The following is a 21,289-nucleotide window of genomic DNA, read 5'->3' as shown; positions in this document are numbered from 1 at the left end:
TGGAGAATTCCGAAACGTTATTAACACGTTAACCGCCACAATATAAGCAAAAAAATGGGTCTTCCGGGTCAATTTTTCATTTTTGTATTTTCTATCATTTACTGCTAAGTATAATCTAATTACAAATTGTCAATTTCAGAAATGTAATCTTACTGTCATTTTGACATGTTTTTAAATATGGCACCGCATTTGTGCCATGAGGCGTGAGACGTAGAATTATTCTTTAGGATATCATGGCACATATGTTGTGTCATTTGGATAAAACTGTTATTATGTAGTAAAAAAACGGCAACAATGCGTTGTTTGCTATGAAAAAACTGCAGCCGAATTTGGTCCTAAAAAAGCACAATCAAAAACTACAAGAACAAATTATCAGTGCGCTGCATGCAATAAAAGTTTTTGTATAGAGTGCTTTTTTGTACGACATGTATCGACTCCGGTTTGATGTGATTTATGTTCATATTTTACAATAAGAATGCATTAATTAATAATTTTAAGTTATTTTTAAAATTAAGTATAGTTTAGTTTTGATGCGAATATCAATGTTACAAATTTAAAGCCTTTTTGAAAAATTTGACAAAATAAAAATAAAATTACGTGGGTTTTTGTATATGTAGGTCCCCAGCGCCGTGTTGAAGCTAATCGCATTTAAATATACGTCTTTTATGGCACCACGGCCTCAAACATGGCACATATTTGAGCCATGAAACCTAAGCGTTAAAATTGTCATGGCAACAACATATGTGTCATGCGGCGGTTAACGTGTTAATTCAAGAACAGTTTCCATCGTTAAAGAACTTTGATCAAAATGAAAACGCCACATTTATACAATTTAAAAATTTCTGTTTAAACTCGAAGAAAAACCAAGACAAATGGTTCATCACTTTAAAAAATGAAATAGTATCTCTCAGTCATTACTAAGACAAACAATCAAGACATAAATATTTATGGTTATGCAGTTAAACAAATAAATGACTATTTTTATATACCTGTTAAGTCGTCATATCTTAATATATATTCATCAAATGGAGTTTTAAGAAGTACAGTCGATAAGTATTCAATTAAAGATATTAAATGTAAAATGGTCAGTGTTACAGATGGAAATAGCACGTAAGCAATTTTTATTAATATAAATTACCCATTTTTAAATCGTATATAGATTAAAAAATTCGAATACCGATATTTTTTCCAATATGTATAGGTATATATGTCTATAAGCAACTATACATATGAATAAAACAGTTGAAGTAAATTTGCGTTTATTTTTTTGATATCTTAGCATAATATTTTGGTACAAACTAGAATATAGCTGAGTAAAAAAAAACAAAAATATATCTTATCTAAAGTAACACAAACAAAATCTTCATAAAATAAACAAAATACAATTTAGGTCGACAAGGTAACAAGCAAACAATTATTTATTTAATCATCTTCTTTGTAGGAAGTGTAATCTGTTTGATGCTCAACCGCTAGATCAACAGAATTACCTTCCAGCTCATCAGTTTCATTACTTTGAGTTTCTGATGATGTCATCACAGTATCAGGATCAGGAAACTTTTTAAAAACGGCTTGTTTCGGCCTATTTTTGGTTTTCGAGGTTCTGACATTTAGAGAATTACTCCTTCTTTGGCTGTTGCGAATCACATTTTTAAAAAAGTCTTGACATTCTTCAAAAGAAAATTTCGGATCTGCTAAATTAACAAGCTTAAAAAATAAACAAATTACATTTTCATAAATTTTAAATGGAAACTTTGCAATGTCTCCTTTAGATCCTCCTGCCCAAGAACATAATGTAAAAAACTTTCTTGTGAAAAACTTGTCTACTAAGACATAGCAGTGATTTATACCTTTGGTGGTAGTATTGCTTCCACATATAATTTTTAATTTATCAAAATATTCAATAAATTGCTGTTTGTTACTCAGCATAGATTCCAGATTTTTCAGCTGCTCTAGGTCCCCAATCTGAGAAAAGCCAACAATGCTTCTGTTGATTCTTTTTCTCTATGTGCACAGGTATCACAAGTAGTATTTGCCACTCTGACTTTCTTTAATGCAGTTTCAACAGTTACCTATAATAAAGCAGAACCTAAAACAATTAAATTAAAGGAAATAACAGTTATGCCTGCTTTATACCTCCCATTTAAGAATTAAATTAAATTTAAATTTCCACTAAAATTAATATTTAAACTAAGAAATCTTGTTTAGGTTTATACTACAAATTAATGTTGATGTATCAGTTCAATAAGTACAATTGTTCATTGTCTACTCTTAATAACTCTACTCTACTTGTCACACTAGTGTAAGTCGTATGTCAGAATAAATTGACTTCCGTCAATTATGTCAAGAACGTCAAGAAGTGACAGAAGACAAGTTGTAGGAGTTGTCGTTCTAGATTTGTCTTGAAACTGTCTCAACACAGAAACAACATATTATTTTTAACATGCTTTATATTCTTTAAATAAAGACCTTAAAAGTAAAAAGGGCTATTCACGTGTTTTACTGTGCGGTACCTGCTTACAATTAATAATTAGAAAAATAAATGACGTTGATGTTTGACGTTGACGTTTCTATTGTCATCGTCATTACGCGTGTTTTGTTGATAAAGAAAATGTTTATTAAAATAATTTAAAAAATTTGTTCTTAAACCACTTTTTCGGTAAAAAATGGAAATAGACGATTCAAGTCTAATAGACTACGTATCGCAATAGAAGACAGCAATTTACATCATGAGTGATAACAAGTATGACAGTGATAGTTCCGAAAGTCAACGAATTTAAAGGAATTAAGCCGAACTTTAATAAAGTTGGTTTAACTTTAATTTAAAATTAATTTTAGTTTAGTGTAAATTGAAAGTATAAATGGGCTCGCTTGTAAGTTCACTTTCAGCTTTGATAAATTAATTTTAGTTTAAATGAAAGTTTAGTTTAATTGTTAATTGAGAGGTATAAAGCAGGCATTACTTACTGAAAGTGTAGCAAACTCCTTACAAAGCTTGTCTTGATTTTCAAGAACAGTACATAAAATGGTTTTAATTTCATCTAATGATGTCCCACCATCTGGTATAAAATGGGGGCTATTGCCAATTATATCTTGAACTAAATCTGCATTAGATTGTTCAACCTGGGAATGAAGAACTTCATAGTTCTGATATACTTGTACTACTGGTAGCTGGGCCTCATCATCTGACAGTCCATTATAACAATTAGTCAGATCTTGACTGAAAGTATCACTTACAGTCTGAAGTAGAATTATTAAAATTATACAACTAGAATTAAAAAAATATAAAGTCTAGTAAAACTTACAGGTTGTAACGAAGTTACTAATTTTTCGCTGATTTAGTTAAAATACGCGTGACCTTCACTGCTGGGTGCTAGACCGAGGCCGTCGTGGCGTCGATTCTATCGGGACCGTCCGGGGCCGTTCGAAATGGTTCGGTGGGCGCTGAGAGTGGGTACCGCCACTAACAGCCCCCACCGTGGGATTTGTGTATAAAAGAAGGCCCCGAGCCGGAAAATAGGGATTCTTCGATCACCAAAAGATCGAAACCAGCCAGCTAAGCCGATCCGTGCCGACCGTTATCTCTTATCTCCGCGAATTTGTAAGTAAAAAATAGACACATACCGACCGTCCGGTATTTGTTCTGTTTGCTGTTTAAAACCCGTACCGTTAACTGTAGATATTTTAATAGACTGTAAATTGGGGCATTTTCAGTATTTTGTCCGGGGATTTTCATTTGGGGCATTTACTATATTTGTCCGGGGATTTTACATTTGGGGCATTCACTAAATTTGTCCGGGGATTTTCATTTGGGACATTTGCTATATTTTTCCGGGGTTTTCCGTTAGAGGGTATTTCTGGTGAAACGGCGCCGGCTTCAGTTACTTTGTTTGTGAAACAGTCAGGTAATCCTTCTGGTCCTGTTCCTGTTTGTTGAACACCGGGGAAACGGTGTAGCAAGCGGGAACGGTGAAACCTGTGACTCGTTTGCTTAGCTCCGGGGAAACGGAGCAGTAAACGGGTTTGGGGATACTGGAGGGATTAGCGGCTGTGTGACTGGCAACGTCACGAGACTTCAAACCTCTGTTGCATGCTTGGGGAAACAGTGTGCAACGGAGGCTCTATTTGTCGAACCCCGGGGAATCGGGGAGAGGCACCTAGAGGTTAGGTCGAGTGACGGGAACACCGCTGGTCACGTAATTGGGCCTCATTGGGTTTTGGAACGAATATCGGCGCCGAATAGTCAGTTTTACATAACCGTACCGTACCGCCGTTCTTTCACCGTGTCACAGTCAGTTTTAATCTACCGTAGTCAGGCTAATCAGTAGTGAAGGGTCCGTAGGTAGTGTTCATTATCGTTACACGCTTTCCCCGTACCACCGTATAAGGTAATTTCCGTTTCATTGGGTATTCGTTACCGTGAGTATTTACTGTAAGTATTGAGAGCCGTAATACAGTGCAATTAGTGAAAACAGTTGTTTTAATTTTGTTTTCTTCCCGAACCCTTTGGAACTTTTCTCCAGCTGTCTAAAGGCTACCCAGGTACCGCAAAGTGGACCTTCAGCCACTATAAATAACGAAGGTGGCGCCCGAGGCAACGTAACCGAAGAAAACCGCGAGAAAAGCGCTACAAATTTGGCGCCCGAGCAGGGACCGATTTTTTTTTTCCCCTTTATTATAGACTGTTTTCTTTAGCTGAAGAGAAATGGACGAGGAAGGCTACAGCGGAGACAGGGCCGCTGGTGGAGTGACCGAGGGTCGAGACAGCGACAACATGGAGTTGTCAGTAGTACCGGGACCGACTGACGTGAGGGTGAGTTGGATTTACGGGTTGAAAAAGGAAGAGTTGCAGGGTCAACTCAGTAAGTTTTGCCTGGATGTGACTGGGACCGTGGAAATGTTGCGTAGACGACTGGTGCGTTACATGCGTGAGGGTGTGGCAACACCGTCCCCACACTTGCAACAGTTTGCGTTTCCTGCAGTACCGGTTGTTGGGTTTCCAAACCACCCACTGTCACCGCCAACCACTACCGCCGTAACGTCGACGACCACCCGGTATTTTACGACTGTTACAGGTACTTCTGTGGTGACAACGCCTCCTGTCACTATGACAGGCTTGCCAGCCGTCACGTTTGCCCTGCCGCCGACCGTTCACTCACCGCCCGCCGTTTCTGGATCCCCGTCTACCACCGTACCGCCGCCGACTGCCCATGTGCAAGTACACAACTGGAAAGTGTACTTTGATGGCCGAAACGACCCCGTTGCATTTGTGGAGCGTGTCCAAGAGCTCTGTGACGCTCAAGGCATTTCCATGGACGTTTTATTGCCACATATGCCTGATTTGTTACAGGGTGAGGCCGCTTTGTGGTTCCGTAACAACAGAGGAAGTTGGCGATCCTGGGGGCAGTTTCTGGCTGATTTTCGCAGCTTCTACTTCCCCATAAATTATGCCGAAGATTTGGAGCTGGAAATCAGTCGGCGACGTCAGCGACCGAATGAATCGGCTGGTGCGTATATAACTGAGCTGCAGACGTTAATCCGCCGTCATGGGGGAATTAGCCCGGAAGAAGAGCTGAGGTGGCTCTATCGTAATTTGTTGCCGGAGTACCGACAACAAATCCGTCGGGGCGATTTTTCGGATCGCACCAGCTTTGCCCGATCGGTTCGAGAAACCGAACTATTGTTCAAGGAGCTGCACTCACCGCCGCCGCCTCTAATTCCCGCCTCCGTACCGTCGTCACGGCCTTTCTCAGGGCCCCGAAATTTTACTAACACCCGTCAATTTACAGAAAATCAAGGAAACCGGACAATTAGGCCAACGACAGTGCCGCCAGCTAGACCATCCACTGGGACCGAAGAACGAGCCGGACCAAGCCAACAGGCTACGGATAACGGCCCTCAATGCTGGAACTGCGGTCAAAAAGGCCATTACCGTTCGGCCTGCAGAAACCAGGCAAGGCTGTTTTGCTCCCGTTGTGGCAAGGCCGGTGTATTGAGCCGGGATTGCACCTGCCGGACGGGAAACTAGATCGGTGTTGCATTGCAGCAAGGTCCGTCCAGCACCGTCAAACCGAAACCTTGCCTGTCCGTACAAAAGAAGATTGCCGTCCGCACCTGCCTGTTACAATTTTAGAAACACCGTTTAGGGCATTAATAGATACCGGAGCAGCTCATTCTTTCATAGGTGACGCCGTTAGGGAGTTGTGTGTTGCTAAACGTTCGCAACAGATCACCCCGCACACCAGTTCCGCTCAAGTTGCTAGTGGAGGCGTGGTCAAGATCACCGAAGCTTTCCGGCTTACCGTCTCTATTAATGATCTTAGTTTGCAGGCAGATCTCAGCTATTTGCCAAATCTCACTTCCGACGTTGTGTTTGGCATGGATTTGTTAAAACAACATGCTTTTCAGATTGATCTAAGCACCAGTCAGGTTACCGTAGTACCGCTGCCTCTTCCATGCAGTCCGTTGGGTCTTACCGCACCGCCGAAACTGTTGCTAACCGCCGATGAAGAGGACCGACTTCAGAACTTTTTGGCCGCCGAACTACCCGGTTTTGAGTCAATAGAGGGCACAACACCGCTGATTTACCACCACATTAACTTGACACAAAGCGACCCCATAAAACAAAGATACCACCCCCGCAATCCGAAAATGCAGGAAGTGATCAACACAGAGGTTGATCGGATGCTGGAAGAGGGCGTTATTGAGCCTTCCATGAGCCCTTGGAGCTCGCCGGTGGTGATTGTCAAGAAAAAGGATGGTAAGCACCGGTTCTGTATCGATTTTCAGAAAGTGAACTCTGTGTCTCGTCCGGATGCGTACCCGTTGCCGTTTATCAACGCAATACTAGACAAGCTGCGCAGAGCCAGATACATTTCTAGTATAGACTTGAAACAGGGTTATTGGCAAGTACCGTTGACGGAAGAAAGTAAACCGATTACCGCGTTTACCGTACCGGGTAGAGGCCTGTTCCAGTTCCGAGTAATGCCGTTTGGTCTTCATTCCGCCCCCGCCACCTTTCAGCGCCTAATGGACCGTGTGATCGGGCCTGAGTTAGAGCCGTACTGTTTCGCCTATTTAGATGACATAATAGTACTGGGCGAGACATTTAACGAGCATTTACATTTTTTAAAACAGGTGTTTGACCGTCTACGAGCCGCCAACCTGAAACTGAATCCAGAGAAGTGTCAATTCGGGCGCCGGTCGCTCCGATATTTGGGTCACTTTGTCACATCCGAGGGAATCCGCACTGACCCGGAAAAGGTCTCGGCAATACTCAGTTTACCGCCGCCGACTAACGTGAGGGGCGTCCGAAGATTTCTGGGAATTGCATCGTGGTACCGCCGTTTTGTGGAAAATTTCTCACAATTAGCCGCCCCGTTGAACCACCTGTTAAAGAAAAACGTACGCTGGCAGTGGCAGGAAGAACAGCAGGCTGCATTTGAACAGTTAAAAATCCGGCTTACAGAGGCTCCCGTATTAACATGTCCTGACTTTACCAAGCCGTTTATTTTACAGACTGACGCCTCCGACGCTGGGTTAGGGGCAGCTCTAATTCAGCATGACACCGATGGTGACCATGTCATAGCGTACGCCAGCCGTAGTCTGTCCGCCGCCGAAAAGAAGTACTCCGTGACTGAAAAAGAGTGTCTGGCCATAGTTTGGGGCACCGAAAAGATGAGACCGTACTTAGAGGGCTACCGGTTTACCGTAGTGACTGACCACCAGTCGCTCCGCTGGTTACACTCCTTAAAGAGCCCGTCCGGCCGTTTGGCTCGATGGAGTGTGTATTTGCAACAGTTTGACTTCGAAATTAAATACCGTAAGGGAATACTTAATAAGGTAGCCGATGCTTTGTCTAGGAGTCCGGTAGGCAAGCCTGAAGACGATGTGGACCCCGTTTCCGCTCTCGAAGACTTCGTACCTTGTCCTTGGTACAGTTCGAAGAAAACCGCCGTGGAAAAGAACCCCGAAGCTTTTCCGGATTTTTGTGTGCGCAATGGCCGTCTCTATCGACATTTCTGGGACATGACCGACTTGACTGAGAACGAAATGGCCGATCCATGGAAGGTTTGCGTGCCTAAAGATGCTCGAAGAGCTGTACTGGATGAAAACCACTCTCAGCCGACCGCCGGCCATCAGGGCATAGCCAAGACAATAGCCCGCATTGCCCGCCGCTATTATTGGCCAGGGATGTTCCGAGATACCGCTCGGTTCGTCCGGAATTGCTCTGTTTGTCAGCGATTTAAGGGTGAATCTCAGAAACCGCCTGGAAAGATGCAACCGTCCCGCAACTGTCAACCGTGGGAAACCGTTAGCACTGACCTAGTGGGGCCGTTACCGAGGTCCTCTAAGGGTAACTCTTATTTGGTTGTGTTTCAGGATAGGTTTACAAAGTGGGTCCAGTGCAAAGCCATCCGCAAAGCTACCGCCAAGGCCGTCAGTCAAGCTTTACACGAGGAAGTCTTAATGCGCTTTGGGTGTCCGAAAACCGTAATTTCCGACAACGGGACCCAGTTTACTGGTAAACTGTTCCGTGGTTTACTGAAGGAAATGGGAATAAACCACCGTCTGACTCCGCCGTACACACCGCAAGCAAACCCGGTAGAGCGTACAAATAAAACTTTGAAAACTATGGTGGCTTCCTTTTGTGAGGAAAACCACAGAAAGTGGGATGTTTATCTTACAGATTTGGTTTTCGCCGTGAACACGTCCCGGCATGAGTCTACCGGGTTTACTCCGGCTTTTCTGAACTTCGGCCGAGAGTTGGAGCCGCCCGCTGCATTGTCCCGTCCGCCCGTCACCGACCTTACAAACGACCGCCCGCCCGTCACCGACCTTACAAACGACTGCCCGCCCGTCACCGAACTTACAAACGACCGCCCGCCCGCCGAAACCGACTACCAAGGCTATACCGAACATCTCCGAAAGCTTGCTGAAGTTTATGAGTTGGTCCGAGTTAATCTGGGCCGAGCTTTCTCCGCTCAGAGCCGTAACTACAATTTGCGCCGACGAGAATGGAGATGTAAAGTTGGGGACCGAGTTATGAAACGGGAAAATCCGTTGTCGTCCGCCGACAAGGGTTTTGCTGCAAAGTTAGCCCCGAAGTTTTCCGGACCGTACTTGGTAAAACGAGTTGTGTCACCGGTGGTGTACGACTTAAGGGATGAGAACGGAAAATGGTACCGCCGTATACATATCAAGGACTTAAAACCATTAAGTTCTGCGGAGGTGATGTATTAATGTACCGTTAGAGTTTCTTTTTTTTAGTTTTTTTCGTTTTCTGGTTCGTTTGATAAAAAAAAAATATAAATTATGTTGGGACAAATATTTTTTTTTTCCGTAAGAAGGGGGGGTGTGTAACGAAGTTACTAATTTTTCGCTGATTTAGTTAAAATACGCGTGACCTTCACTGCTGGGTGCTAGACCGAGGCCGTCGTGGCGTCGATTCTATCGGGACCGTCCGGGGCCGTTCGAAATGGTTCGGTGGGCGCTGAGAGTGGGTACCGCCACTAACAGCCCCCACCGTGGGATTTGTGTATAAAAGAAGGCCCCGAGCCGGAAAATAGGGATTCTTCGATCACCAAAAGATCGAAACCAGCCAGCTAAGCCGATCCGTGCCGACCGTTATCTCTTATCTCCGCGAATTTGTAAGTAAAAAATAGACACATACCGACCGTCCGGTATTTGTTCTGTTTGCTGTTTAAAACCCGTACCGTTAACTGTAGATATTTTAATAGACTGTAAATTGGGGCATTTTCAGTATTTTGTCCGGGGATTTTCATTTGGGGCATTTACTATATTTGTCCGGGGATTTTACATTTGGGGCATTCACTAAATTTGTCCGGGGATTTTCATTTGGGACATTTGCTATATTTTTCCGGGGTTTTCCGTTAGAGGGTATTTCTGGTGAAACGGCGCCGGCTTCAGTTACTTTGTTTGTGAAACAGTCAGGTAATCCTTCTGGTCCTGTTCCTGTTTGTTGAACACCGGGGAAACGGTGTAGCAAGCGGGAACGGTGAAACCTGTGACTCGTTTGCTTAGCTCCGGGGAAACGGAGCAGTAAACGGGTTTGGGGATACTGGAGGGATTAGCGGCTGTGTGACTGGCAACGTCACGAGACTTCAAACCTCTGTTGCATGCTTGGGGAAACAGTGTGCAACGGAGGCTCTATTTGTCGAACCCCGGGGAATCGGGGAGAGGCACCTAGAGGTTAGGTCGAGTGACGGGAACACCGCTGGTCACGTAATTGGGCCTCATTGGGTTTTGGAACGAATATCGGCGCCGAATAGTCAGTTTTACATAACCGTACCGTACCGCCGTTCTTTCACCGTGTCACAGTCAGTTTTAATCTACCGTAGTCAGGCTAATCAGTAGTGAAGGGTCCGTAGGTAGTGTTCATTATCGTTACACGCTTTCCCCGTACCACCGTATAAGGTAATTTCCGTTTCATTGGGTATTCGTTACCGTGAGTATTTACTGTAAGTATTGAGAGCCGTAATACAGTGCAATTAGTGAAAACAGTTGTTTTAATTTTGTTTTCTTCCCGAACCCTTTGGAACTTTTCTCCAGCTGTCTAAAGGCTACCCAGGTACCGCAAAGTGGACCTTCAGCCACTATAAATAACGAAGGTGGCGCCCGAGGCAACGTAACCGAAGAAAACCGCGAGAAAAGCGCTACAAGGTGTACAAGACTTAATTGGACCAACATTGCCTGTTGGAAACTCATACAGTTTTTTTTAATTCCCTGTTGTTGATCGAATGAACTAATTCGGGGATTTCATGTTTTTTTTAGTATAATTTTTTATGTACAAATTCCTCGCGTTAATGCACATTTATGCGGACAAAATCCGGCAGTACGCGTCGTACAGCCGCTTCAAATAGTCTGGCTTCGGTACCGATAATTTTGTGACAACGACAAGAGCAGGTGAGTCCTATTAATGTGCATCGTTTAATTTGAATACAGTCCACTTAAAATCGTATGTTAAACACAAAAGTCTATTTGCGACATTTTGGCCACTTCGAGCCGGATATTTTCTCGAATTAGTTCATTTCTCTTCAGAAATATCTAATTAGTATTACATTACTTATATCCAACAATTAGCTCATTTCTCTTCAGAATTACTAATTGCTTGGCAAAATCGTCACACAACAAACATTTTTGAGCAACTCATCTGCATTTTGTGATTTGTACGTCGTTATTATTTTACTTTAAAACAACTTGAACACTTTTTTGCTGTACACTTGATCACCCGTACATTCGGGCATTTTAGGCATTTGGGGTTTGGGCTATTTTTAGCTTATCTGCGTGCGATAAAAACCAAGTTTGTAGTATACTTTCAGTTTGGGTCGACAATTTCTTAAACCAATTTAAAATATAAATCTGATTTAAATTTGTATAGTAATAACAATAAGCTAAAATGACGGATGCAGATATCATTGTCGAACTGAATAAACTTAGACTGCGACGTAAAGTGTCATTACAAAGATTGTCAGAAATTTATAATTATGCGGTGAATAATACCGATGATCAGTTTTATAAGCAAAACTTGTTTGCAAGATTGGAATTTGTCGACTCTATTCATGATGAGTTTAGAGAGTATCATAACTCCATTGTTTCTTTGATTTCAACTGACGCGGAATTTCAGTTAGAAGATAAAATTCGAAGTCTAGCAGATAAATATGTTTATGACGTTAAAGGGAAAAAATTTGAACTTACATTGTCTGAGACTGCTCAGCAGGAAACGTCAACGCAGTTTACTTCAACTTTAACTCCAAAACTTCCAAAAATCAACATACCTGTTTTCGATGGAAATTTGAAGCAATGGCCTGCATTCTACGACTTATTTAACAGTGTTATTCATACTAACCCAACTCTATCAGACATAGAAAAGTTTCATTATTTAACGACATCACTTAAAGCTGATGCTCTCAACTTAATCAAGTCCATTCCGTTAACTGCCCCAAATTATCAGATAGCATATGATGCCTTGAAGACTCGTTTCCAAAATAAGCGTGTTTTAGCCACTGCATATTTCAATGAAATTTATTTGACACAACCCATCTTCAAGCCTACGGCTAAAGATATTCGCCGGTTAATTGACACCTTTTCTGAAAATCTTGCTTCTTTGAGAGGTTTGAATTTTGATACAAATTCGTGGGATTTCATAATCTTCAATATACTTTTACAAAAACTCGATACAAAAACCAGAATGGATTTTGAAATTGAACATAGTACTGTAGAGTTTCCCACATATGCTATGCTGTCAACTTTTTTGAATAATCAATGCAAGGCTTTGGAGTCGGTGGAGTTTATGACGCCTGCTTCTAAAGGTAAATCTGAGGTTGCTAATCAAAATCCCCGAAGCAAATGTCAGTTCAAAGACACTCATAGAACCGATGTTTTATTTAATAATAATGTTTTAGATAAGGGCCAACAAAATGCAGTCGATCGAAAGTGCCCCTTATGTACAGCGTCTCATGCTTTGTATCGATGTTCTTTATTTTTAGCTAAATCACCTCACGAACGACTGGCTTTGGTTAAGAGTCACAATTTGTGTGTCAACTGTATGCGTTCACGTCATACCGTACGTAACTGTCTTTCTACAGTGCGGTGTAAAATGTGTAACTTACAACATCACACATTGCTTCATTTAGGTTCTCCAAGAATTTACAATCAAAATTCTGGAACTTCTCAATCATCATTTTTTCACGGCCTACAAGCCTCAAATAACCTTGCAGATGCAGCTCAAAACTCTGATGGAGTACAAAACTCTCAAACTGCCTCAACGGCTTCAGCACTCTCGTGCACCTCGCCATTTGGGCACCAAAGATCAATTTTACTATCTACCGCTATCGTTGAAATTCTTGATGCTTTCGGGAATTATCAAAAGGCGCGAATTTTACTTGATACGGCTAGCATGGCCAACTTCATTTCGGAACGCTGTGCCAATCGTTTAGGCTTAAAGCGTTACCCGTGCTCTACTCCTCTTGAAGGCATCAATAACCAAATTTCTAATCCGACTTATGGTAAAGCCCATTGTATTATTAAGCCTTTTGGCAAATCTGAGCCAGGGTTTGAATTTGAAGCCATTCTTTTACCCAAAGTCTGCTCAGACCAACCGAAAATGGTAATTGATACCACCAATTGGCAGCACATTCAAGACTTACCTCTAGCTGATCCTCAATTTCAAATCCCTAGTTCCATAGATATTCTGTTGGGTGCAGAATTAGTACCTTATATACTACGATCTGGTCAAATCTTTGGTCACGCAGGTCAACCTGTTGCACTTAGAACAATCTTTGGTTGGATTTTACAGGGTCCAGCTGGAAATGTACCATCAAATTCTTCTCTCGTTAGCTGTCATGTTTCTTTGAATCCTCATATGGAACTAGCACTTAAAAAATTCTGGGAACTGGAAGAAGTGCCAACTTCTAGGAAGTTGTTGTCTCCTGATGAACAGCGTTGTGAAAGTATCTACACTTCCTTGTTGACTCGTGATGCTTCAGGTAGATTCATAGTTCCACTTCCATTTAAACATCAAGACCCGAACTTTGGTGATACATACTCACAAGCCCTTCGGCGATTTACATATCTAGAGTCTAGATTATATAAAAACCCTGAACTTCATTTAAAATACGTACATTTTATAAAAGAGTACATTGAAAAGGAATATATTTCCGAGGTTTCTACTTCAGATTATCAGTCTAAAACCGCATTTTATTTGCCACATCATTGTGTGCTTAAACCAGACAGCGTCTCTACTAAACTCCGTGTTGTCTTCGACGCTAGCGCAAAGGGTACCGCGGGTTTAAGCTTGAATGATACACTGTTTGCTGGACCTAAACTGCATCAAAACTTGTCCTCTATTTTGTTAAGATTTCGAATATACCCATACGTATTTGTTTGCGACATTAAACAGATGTACTGCCAAATACTGATCAAGCCAGAATATAGAAAATATCAACGTTTTCTTTGGCGTTTTTCGACCGATGAGAGTATCAAGGAATACCATTTAAATCGGGTCACTTTTGGAGTATCTTCTGCGCCTTATTTAGCCTTAAGAACCCTGAAAGAATTAGCCGCTTTTGAGCGAAATAATCATCCTCTAGCGGCCAAGGTTTTAGACGAATCGGTCTACGTAGATGACTGCGTTGCTGGTGCTGAATCAGTGAAAGACATTCTTAAATTACAACAAGAGCTGATCTCTTTGCTTGAAAAGGGAGGTTTTGAATTGAGAAAATGGGCCAGCAACTGCTCCGAATTATTATCTGCGGTAAAAGCTATTGATCCACAGATGCCATTGACTTTTGATAGTGATGGTCCTAATTTTGTAAAGGTTTTAGGTCTCCAATGGCATCCACAAAATGACATATTTTCATATTGTTATACTCCAATCAACGTACCCTGTACAAAACGGAACATATTGTCTCAAATTGCTAGAATATTTGATCCTGTTGGGTTTTTGTCTCCAATGATTTTCCTTGCTAAGCGCATTTTGCAACTTTTATGGTTGTCCAAATCTGATTGGGATGAAATACCATCTCATGAAATTGTAAAAACTTGGGAAAAAATAACCTCTGAATTGCCTGAAATTTCTAAAATTCGCATTCCTCGTCTTATGTCGTGCCTAGGATCAACTACGCGTGTGGAAGTCCATGGATTTTGCGATGCGAGTTCTTGCGGTTACGGTTGTGCTGTGTATTCAGGTCAATTTCCAGTAACGGACAAACAGAATGCTCCTTGGTAGCGGGCAAATCTCGTGTATCGCCACTCAAAATAGTTTCATTACCTCGACTCGAACTATGTGCCGCTTATTTATTAGCCGACTTACTAACGTTTGTTATATCCTCTTATGAAAAGCTGCTCACCATTGATGCAGTATATGCTTGGTCTGATTCACAAGTCACTCTTGCTTGGATTCTTAGTTCGCCACACAGATGGAAAACATTTGTGGCTAATCGAGTGGCCCCGTATTCAAGAGTTGATTCCTTCTTCTTCATGGAAATACGTTCCTACGGACCTGAACCCAGCCGATTGCGCATCCAGAGGTCTCACTCCTCTAGAACTTTTCGAGCATAAATTGTGGTGGAAGGGTCCCGAATTTCTTACTCACCCTTGTCATATGTGGCCAACTCAGCGCTCAGTAGTGTCGGATGGTACCCCTGAAACATCTTCTGAGGAGAAACAGTTGTCTCTTCACGTAACCAAGGCTGATTCTTCTATTTTAACAGATCTTCTGTTTAAGTTTTCCTCATTGCGAAAAGTTCAACGAGTCCTTGCTTGCGTTTTAACGTTTATTTCTCGCACCAGAAGACAGATTTCTTCCTTTCAGGAAACTATTCCAAAGGATGCTATGCAAAGGTCCATGGTTCTGCTCCTATTACACGCCCAGGAAGAAAGTTTTTCGAATATTCTACAAAACTGTCGTAATAACAGCCCTTTACCTAAACCTTTTAGAAAGTTGGCCCCTTTTATAGACGAAGTGGGTCTCCTTAGGGTGGGCGGCAGGCTTAGAAACTCCTCGTTATCTATAGATGCTAAATTTCCTGTTTTATTACCGAAAAATCACAGATTATGTGAACTGATTATCGAACAGAGTCATAATGATAATTTTCATCCAGGAATGAAGACTTTGCACAATTTAATCATTCAGAATTTCTGGATATTATCTCCCCGTTCCGCAATTTATCGCTGCCTGTCTAGATGTATCAAATGCTTTCGCATGAAACCTCGCTCTTATGCGCCATTCATGGCCGATCTTCCTTCATTTAGACTAACCCAAGTTAAAGCATTCTCTCAAGTGTGTCTTGACTATGCGGGACCGTTTTCCATTACTATGGGAAGGTATCGGGGAGGAAAACCTACTAAAGCCTATATTTGTCTTTTTGTATGTTGCAGTACAAAGGCAATTCATTTGGAATTATCCTCCGATTTGTCATCGGATACCTTTCTAGCGGCCTTTCGCCGTTTTATGGCGCGAAGAGGTCGAGTGTCCGAAATTCATTCAGACCAGGGAACAAACTTTAAAGGAGCGTATAATCAGCTTCTTGCCTTTTCTCAAATGGCTTGTAAGGAATTGTCAATTAAGTGGCATTTCAACCCTCCAGGTGCTCCTCATTTCAACGGCCTCAGCGAAGCCGGAGTTAAGTCTGTGAAAAGTCATTTGTACCGTGTTACTGGCGAACAAATTCTTACCTACGAAGAATTCTACACTCTGCTAACCCAGATTGAGTGTCTTTTAAATTCACGTCCCCTTTCACCTATTAGTGATGACCCAAATGACTTGTCTCCACTTACTCCTGGTCACTTCTTGACAATGGAACCACTCACGGGGTTCCCCGAGCCAGACGTAACACACATTCCTTTGAATCGTTTGGATAGATGGCAGCTTCTGCAGAAGATGCATGTTGATTTTTGGAAGCGTTGGAACCAAGATTACTTGCATACTTTGCAACAGCGCTCTAAATGGCTAACCCGTCTGCCTAACATTAAGCCAAACACGTTGGTTCTTATCAAAGACGAGCGCACGCCTCCTAAACAATGGGTATTAGGACGGGTGATCAAGGTGCATCCAGGTGCTGACGGTACTGTTCGCGTCGTTACCTTAAAGGTACAAGGCGGTTTATTGCAGCGTCCAGTCGTCAAGCTTTGTCCTTTACCAGGACAATGACTTGCAAACATAACCTTTCTTTTATTGCCTTTTCTTGATTTAGTAATCTAGTTTATTTTTTCTTTCTTTTTTTTTTCCTTTTCTCCTTTTTGCCTAATTTCATTTATATGTTTTTTTTTTTGGGATAAAACCACAACCATAGGTTTTATGGTGGGCGGAATGTTGGAAACTCATACAGTTTTTTTTAATTCCCTGTTGTTGATCGAATGAACTAATTCGGGGATTTCATGTTTTTTTTAGTATAATTTTTTATGTACAAATTCCTCGCGTTAATGCACATTTATGCGGACAAAATCCGGCAGTACGCGTCGTACAGCCGCTTCAAATAGTCTGGCTTCGGTACCGATAATTTTGTGACAACGACAAGAGCAGGTGAGTCCTATTAATGTGCATCGTTTAATTTAAATACAGTCCACTTAAAATCGTATGTTAAACACAAAAGTCTATTTGCGACATTGCCTTTTTCTGTAACACTATTTCTATAAGTGACTTTACCAAGACTTTTTTGTTGTACTGATGCCATTGCATCAACAGAACTTACGACACAAGACTTTGCTAAGTCATTGAAGTCCAAATTATTTGGTTTTCTTGGCAGCATAACTCTTGCTTTCTTTCTTTGTTGAGTAACAATAGTAGGCCTTACTGATATTTGATGGTCACCCCCTCTATCAGTGTCTGCATTTTCTAACATTTCATTTAATTCGAATTCAGCTTCTTCAAAACTTAGTAAGACTCTTTTCACCTCGCACGAATACTGAAACCAACTTGATTCTGGTCTTGATTCAGGGTTCCTCTGTAAGTTATACAGGTTTGTTTGTGGCCAATATAATAATCCATTTCGTTCCCAGTTGGCCGGCACTATTGAGAGACGTGGTTTTCCTCTTTCTCTCGTTTGAACTATTTTTGAACCGGCTTTTAATATTGAAGACAAGGTTCGGAAGGAGTTCGATTTTATGTATTATAAAATCAAAGCAGTTCATTTCGGGTTGCCTTCAATGGTATCTGCAGCTGCCTCTACATCTGGCGCTTCACCCAGTAATATTACCTCCAATAATTTACCCAAAATTGGTCTGCCCACTTTTTCGGGTGATATTACCGTTTTTCAATCTTACATTGATTTATATGACGCGCTAATTCATAACAATTCTAACTTATCCGATTGCGAAAAGTTTACATATTTGTTATCAACTTTGCGGGGAACCGCTCTCCAATTACACCATCGCTTATGAAACATTATGTAAGCGTTTTAAGAATGTTCGATTAATTGCAACAACTTTATGGAAGAGTCTCGAGAGTGCGCCACGGGTTAAGAGTGATAATCCTCCGGAATTACGAAGTTTACTCGACACTTTTGCTGAGAATCTTGCCGCATTAACCAATTTGGGCCTTCCAACTCAACATTGGGAATTTATTTTGGTTCAAATGATTCTTAGTCGCCTCGATATTTCTATTGTTACTCGTTTTGAACTTTCATATGACAATTCCACCACTCTGCCATCTTACAAAGTACTTTGCGAGTTTTTGGCAATCCTAATATTCGCAGTTGTTCTTTTTGTAAGAAACCAGATCATGCAATCTATAAGTGCAGGCAGTTTTTGACTTTATCACCTTATGACAGGTATCAGTCGGTTAAGACCTCGAAAATGTGCATCAACTGTTTGAGTCGTCAGCATATTCTTTCGTCTTGTCAGTCTTCCACGTCTTGTCACCGTTGCAATCAGCGCCATCACACACTTTTACATTTTCCGACATCATCTGTACTGGGCCGGGAATCCACTGCACTTGATTCGCCATCTTCTCAGCCCCCTAGTTTGCAGGCCGGTCTTACCTCTGCAAGCTTTAGCGTGCTTCTCTCAACTGCTCGCATTCAAATCCGTGATCGTCGTGGATCATTCCAACCAGTGCGGTGCCTTCTGGATTCTGGAAGCATGATTTCATTCATTACGTTAAAATGTGCTCGTCGTTTAGGTTTGAATGCTGAATCTTCTCCAGTTCAATTGTCTGGATTAGGCCCTATGACAGCCTCTTGTAATCAGGGAGTCACTTTTACTTTTAGACCATTTGCACAACCAGAGCCTCAACTCACCATTGATGCACTGGTGTTAGATACAATTTGTAACGATCAACCGACATCTGTTTTACAAAGATCGGACTGGCCGCATTTGAGTAATCTGCGACTTGCTGATGAGCAATTTGGAACTCCCGGTTCGATCGATGTCTTGTTAGGAGCAGATGTCTTTGGTCAACTGTTGTTGGATGGTCAGGTGAAAGGTCAGGCCGGTCATCCGGTTGCTATTAACACAGTGCTTGGCTACATTTTAATGGGTCGCATTAGTAATCAGGCACCGCATCAAATAACTTCGCTCCATTGTAATTTTGATTCCTCTGCAACACTTGATAACCAAATCAGCCGGTTTTGGGAGGTCGAAGAGGTTCCAAGCGTGTCACACCTCTCTCCTGATGACCTTGCATGTGAAAAACATTTTCTTGATACCTACAAGCGAGAGAAAACTGGCAGATTTGTAGTCGAACTTCCGTTCCTCGATGCGATGCCAACCTTTCCAGGAATTCGCAATCTTGCTCTACTCCGATTTTACAGTTTAGAACGCCGACTCAGTAAAAACCCGCCTATCTATCAACAATATCGTGACTTTATCAACGAATACCTGGATTTGGATCACATGGAGCTAGTTACCGAAGTTGGAACGAGTGATTGTTTTTATTTGCCACACCATTGTGTGATCAAGCCCGAGAGTTTAACTACTCAACTGCGTGTTGTTTTCAACGGAGCTGCACATGTACCCGGACAACCTTCTCTTAATGATTGTTTGCTTCGAGGACCAAAGCTGCAGCTTGACTTAATTTCGATTTTGCTTAACTTTCGCACTCATTTATTTGTTTTTTCCGCAGACATACAGAAAATGTATCGTCAAATTATTATCGCACCCAAGCATCAAGATTATCAACGCATCTTGTGGCGGTCTTCTCCACATGAACAAGTTCGTGAGTTTCGCATTAAACGTTTGGTTTACGGACTTAACTGTTCTCCGTTTTTAGCACTCCGCACCATTCTTCAATTAGCTCAAGAAGAGGAATCAAGCTTCCCTCTTGCTGCTGACACTTTACGCACGTCAACTTACGTTGACGACCTAGTCACAGGCTGTTCATCCTTGGAAGCCGCGTTGCAGCTCCAAAAGGATTTAATCAGCCTTCTTCAACGAGGTGGATTCGAACTTAGAAAGTGGGCAAGCAACAATCCAGCTCTCCTCAATCGCCTTCCTTCTTCACATACCGCACTTGACCCCGCCGTTTGCTTTGGCTCACAATCGGTTTCCGAATCGTCGTTAAAGATTCTTGGTCTTCGATGGAACGCATCTTCCGATATTTTTTTCTTTTCCACCAACATACCCGCACTCAATCTTTGCACCAAACGCACCTTGCTCTCTCACCTCGCTCAAATTTTCGATCCTCTTGGAATTTTGACACCAGTTACATTTCTTCTTAAGCATTTGATTCAGCGCATATGGTCTTTAAAACTTTCGTGGGATGACGCCGTCCCGAATGACATTCTTCGTCTCTGGACACGATTTGTCGACGAGGTACCCTTATTGAATTCACTTAATCTACCCCGTTTACTCTGTCCTGCTGGCTCTATTCGGTTTGAGCTTCATGCATTTGGTGATGCAAGCGAAAAGGGTTATTGCAGTGTTCTATATTTACGCTGTTTTTCTGAAGTCTCAAAACCTACTGTCCATTTTGTCGCCCCATTAAAAACAACTTCACTGGCGCGTCTTGAATTATGCGCAGCAGCGTTAACAGCTAAACTTGTCTCCTTTGCATTTAGCGTCTTCAGCGCACAATCTCCATTTCTCAAGTTTTCTGTTATTCTGACTCTAAAGTCACTCTTCACTGGATTCATTCGTCCCCGCACCGGTGGCACACGTTTGTGGCCAACCGTGTGTCTTACATTCATGATAGATATCCCGCTTCTTCTTGGTTTTATGTGCCTTCTGGTAATAATCCCGCTGATTTCGGGTCGCGAGGCCTGTTACCGGACGAATTGTTACAATGCAGAGCTTGGTGGTTTCCATCTGTACTTTTTCTGGATGACTTTCCCTCTCCATTTTCTCCACTTTCAGGTGAATGTTCGGAAACGCTCGATGAGCAAAAAAAAGTGACCCTACACAGCACTCTCTCTTCTAATTTTCTGGACTCGTTACTCGAAAGGAATTCTTCTTTATCCAGGTGTATACGCATCCTTGTTTATGTTAAACGGTTTGTTAATGCCGTTCGTAAGCTATCACCAGACAAGTCCAATGATTTTATCTCAACTCAAGAACACCATCATTGCATGCTCATTTTTGCCAAACGAGTTCAAGAAACCGCGTTTGTTTCCGAGATAGCCGCGTTTCGACGTGACCAGGTACCACCGCGTTTACGTAAATTGAACCCTTTTATTGACAAGTCCGGTTTGTTACGCGTTGGAGGTCGTTTACGGTACGCACCTATTTCTTATAATCGAAAATTTCCCATTTTGTTGCCGTCTCATCATCACTTTACGAGGTTGCTAATTAAGTCATTGCATCTACGCTATCTTCACGCAGGAATTCAAACTGTACA

General features: G+C 42.0%; 1 protein-coding gene and 1 long non-coding RNA gene across 6 annotated transcripts in view; both read left to right on the top strand.

Moving 5' to 3' along the window:
* The window catches only part of LOC145738083 (uncharacterized), a 147,579-nt gene that overhangs the window by 112,000 nt on the left and 14,290 nt on the right, over positions 1-21,289 (top strand). The window lies entirely within an intron of this gene.
* LOC145738195 (uncharacterized) lies at positions 3,305-6,144 on the top strand. The gene is made up of 2 exons (XM_081993052.1): positions 3,305-5,725; positions 5,787-6,144. Exons 1-2 carry the CDS (start codon positions 4,703-4,705, stop codon positions 5,991-5,993), a joined length of 1,230 nt encoding a protein of 409 aa, XP_081849178.1. The 5' UTR covers positions 3,305-4,702; the 3' UTR covers positions 5,994-6,144.

This window comes from Ips typographus, linkage group LG15, assembly GCF_016097725.1.
Source record: "Ips typographus isolate SLU linkage group LG15, UJ_Ityp_2.0, whole genome shotgun sequence".
Lineage (NCBI taxonomy): Eukaryota > Metazoa > Arthropoda > Insecta > Coleoptera > Curculionidae > Ips > Ips typographus.
Note: the sequence above shows the minus strand (reverse complement) of the source record. Positions and strands in the feature narration are given on the sequence as shown.

Excerpts from the sequence above, each read along its gene's own strand:
- LOC145738195 (XM_081993052.1), top strand. The coding sequence starts at position 4,703 with ATGGACGAGGAAGGCTACAGCGGAGACAGGGCCGCTGGTGGAGTGACC. Across the intron at positions 5,726-5,786 it reads CGCCTCTAATTCCCGCCTCC|AAAATCAAGGAAACCGGACA; the intron begins GTACCGTCGTCA and ends GTCAATTTACAG.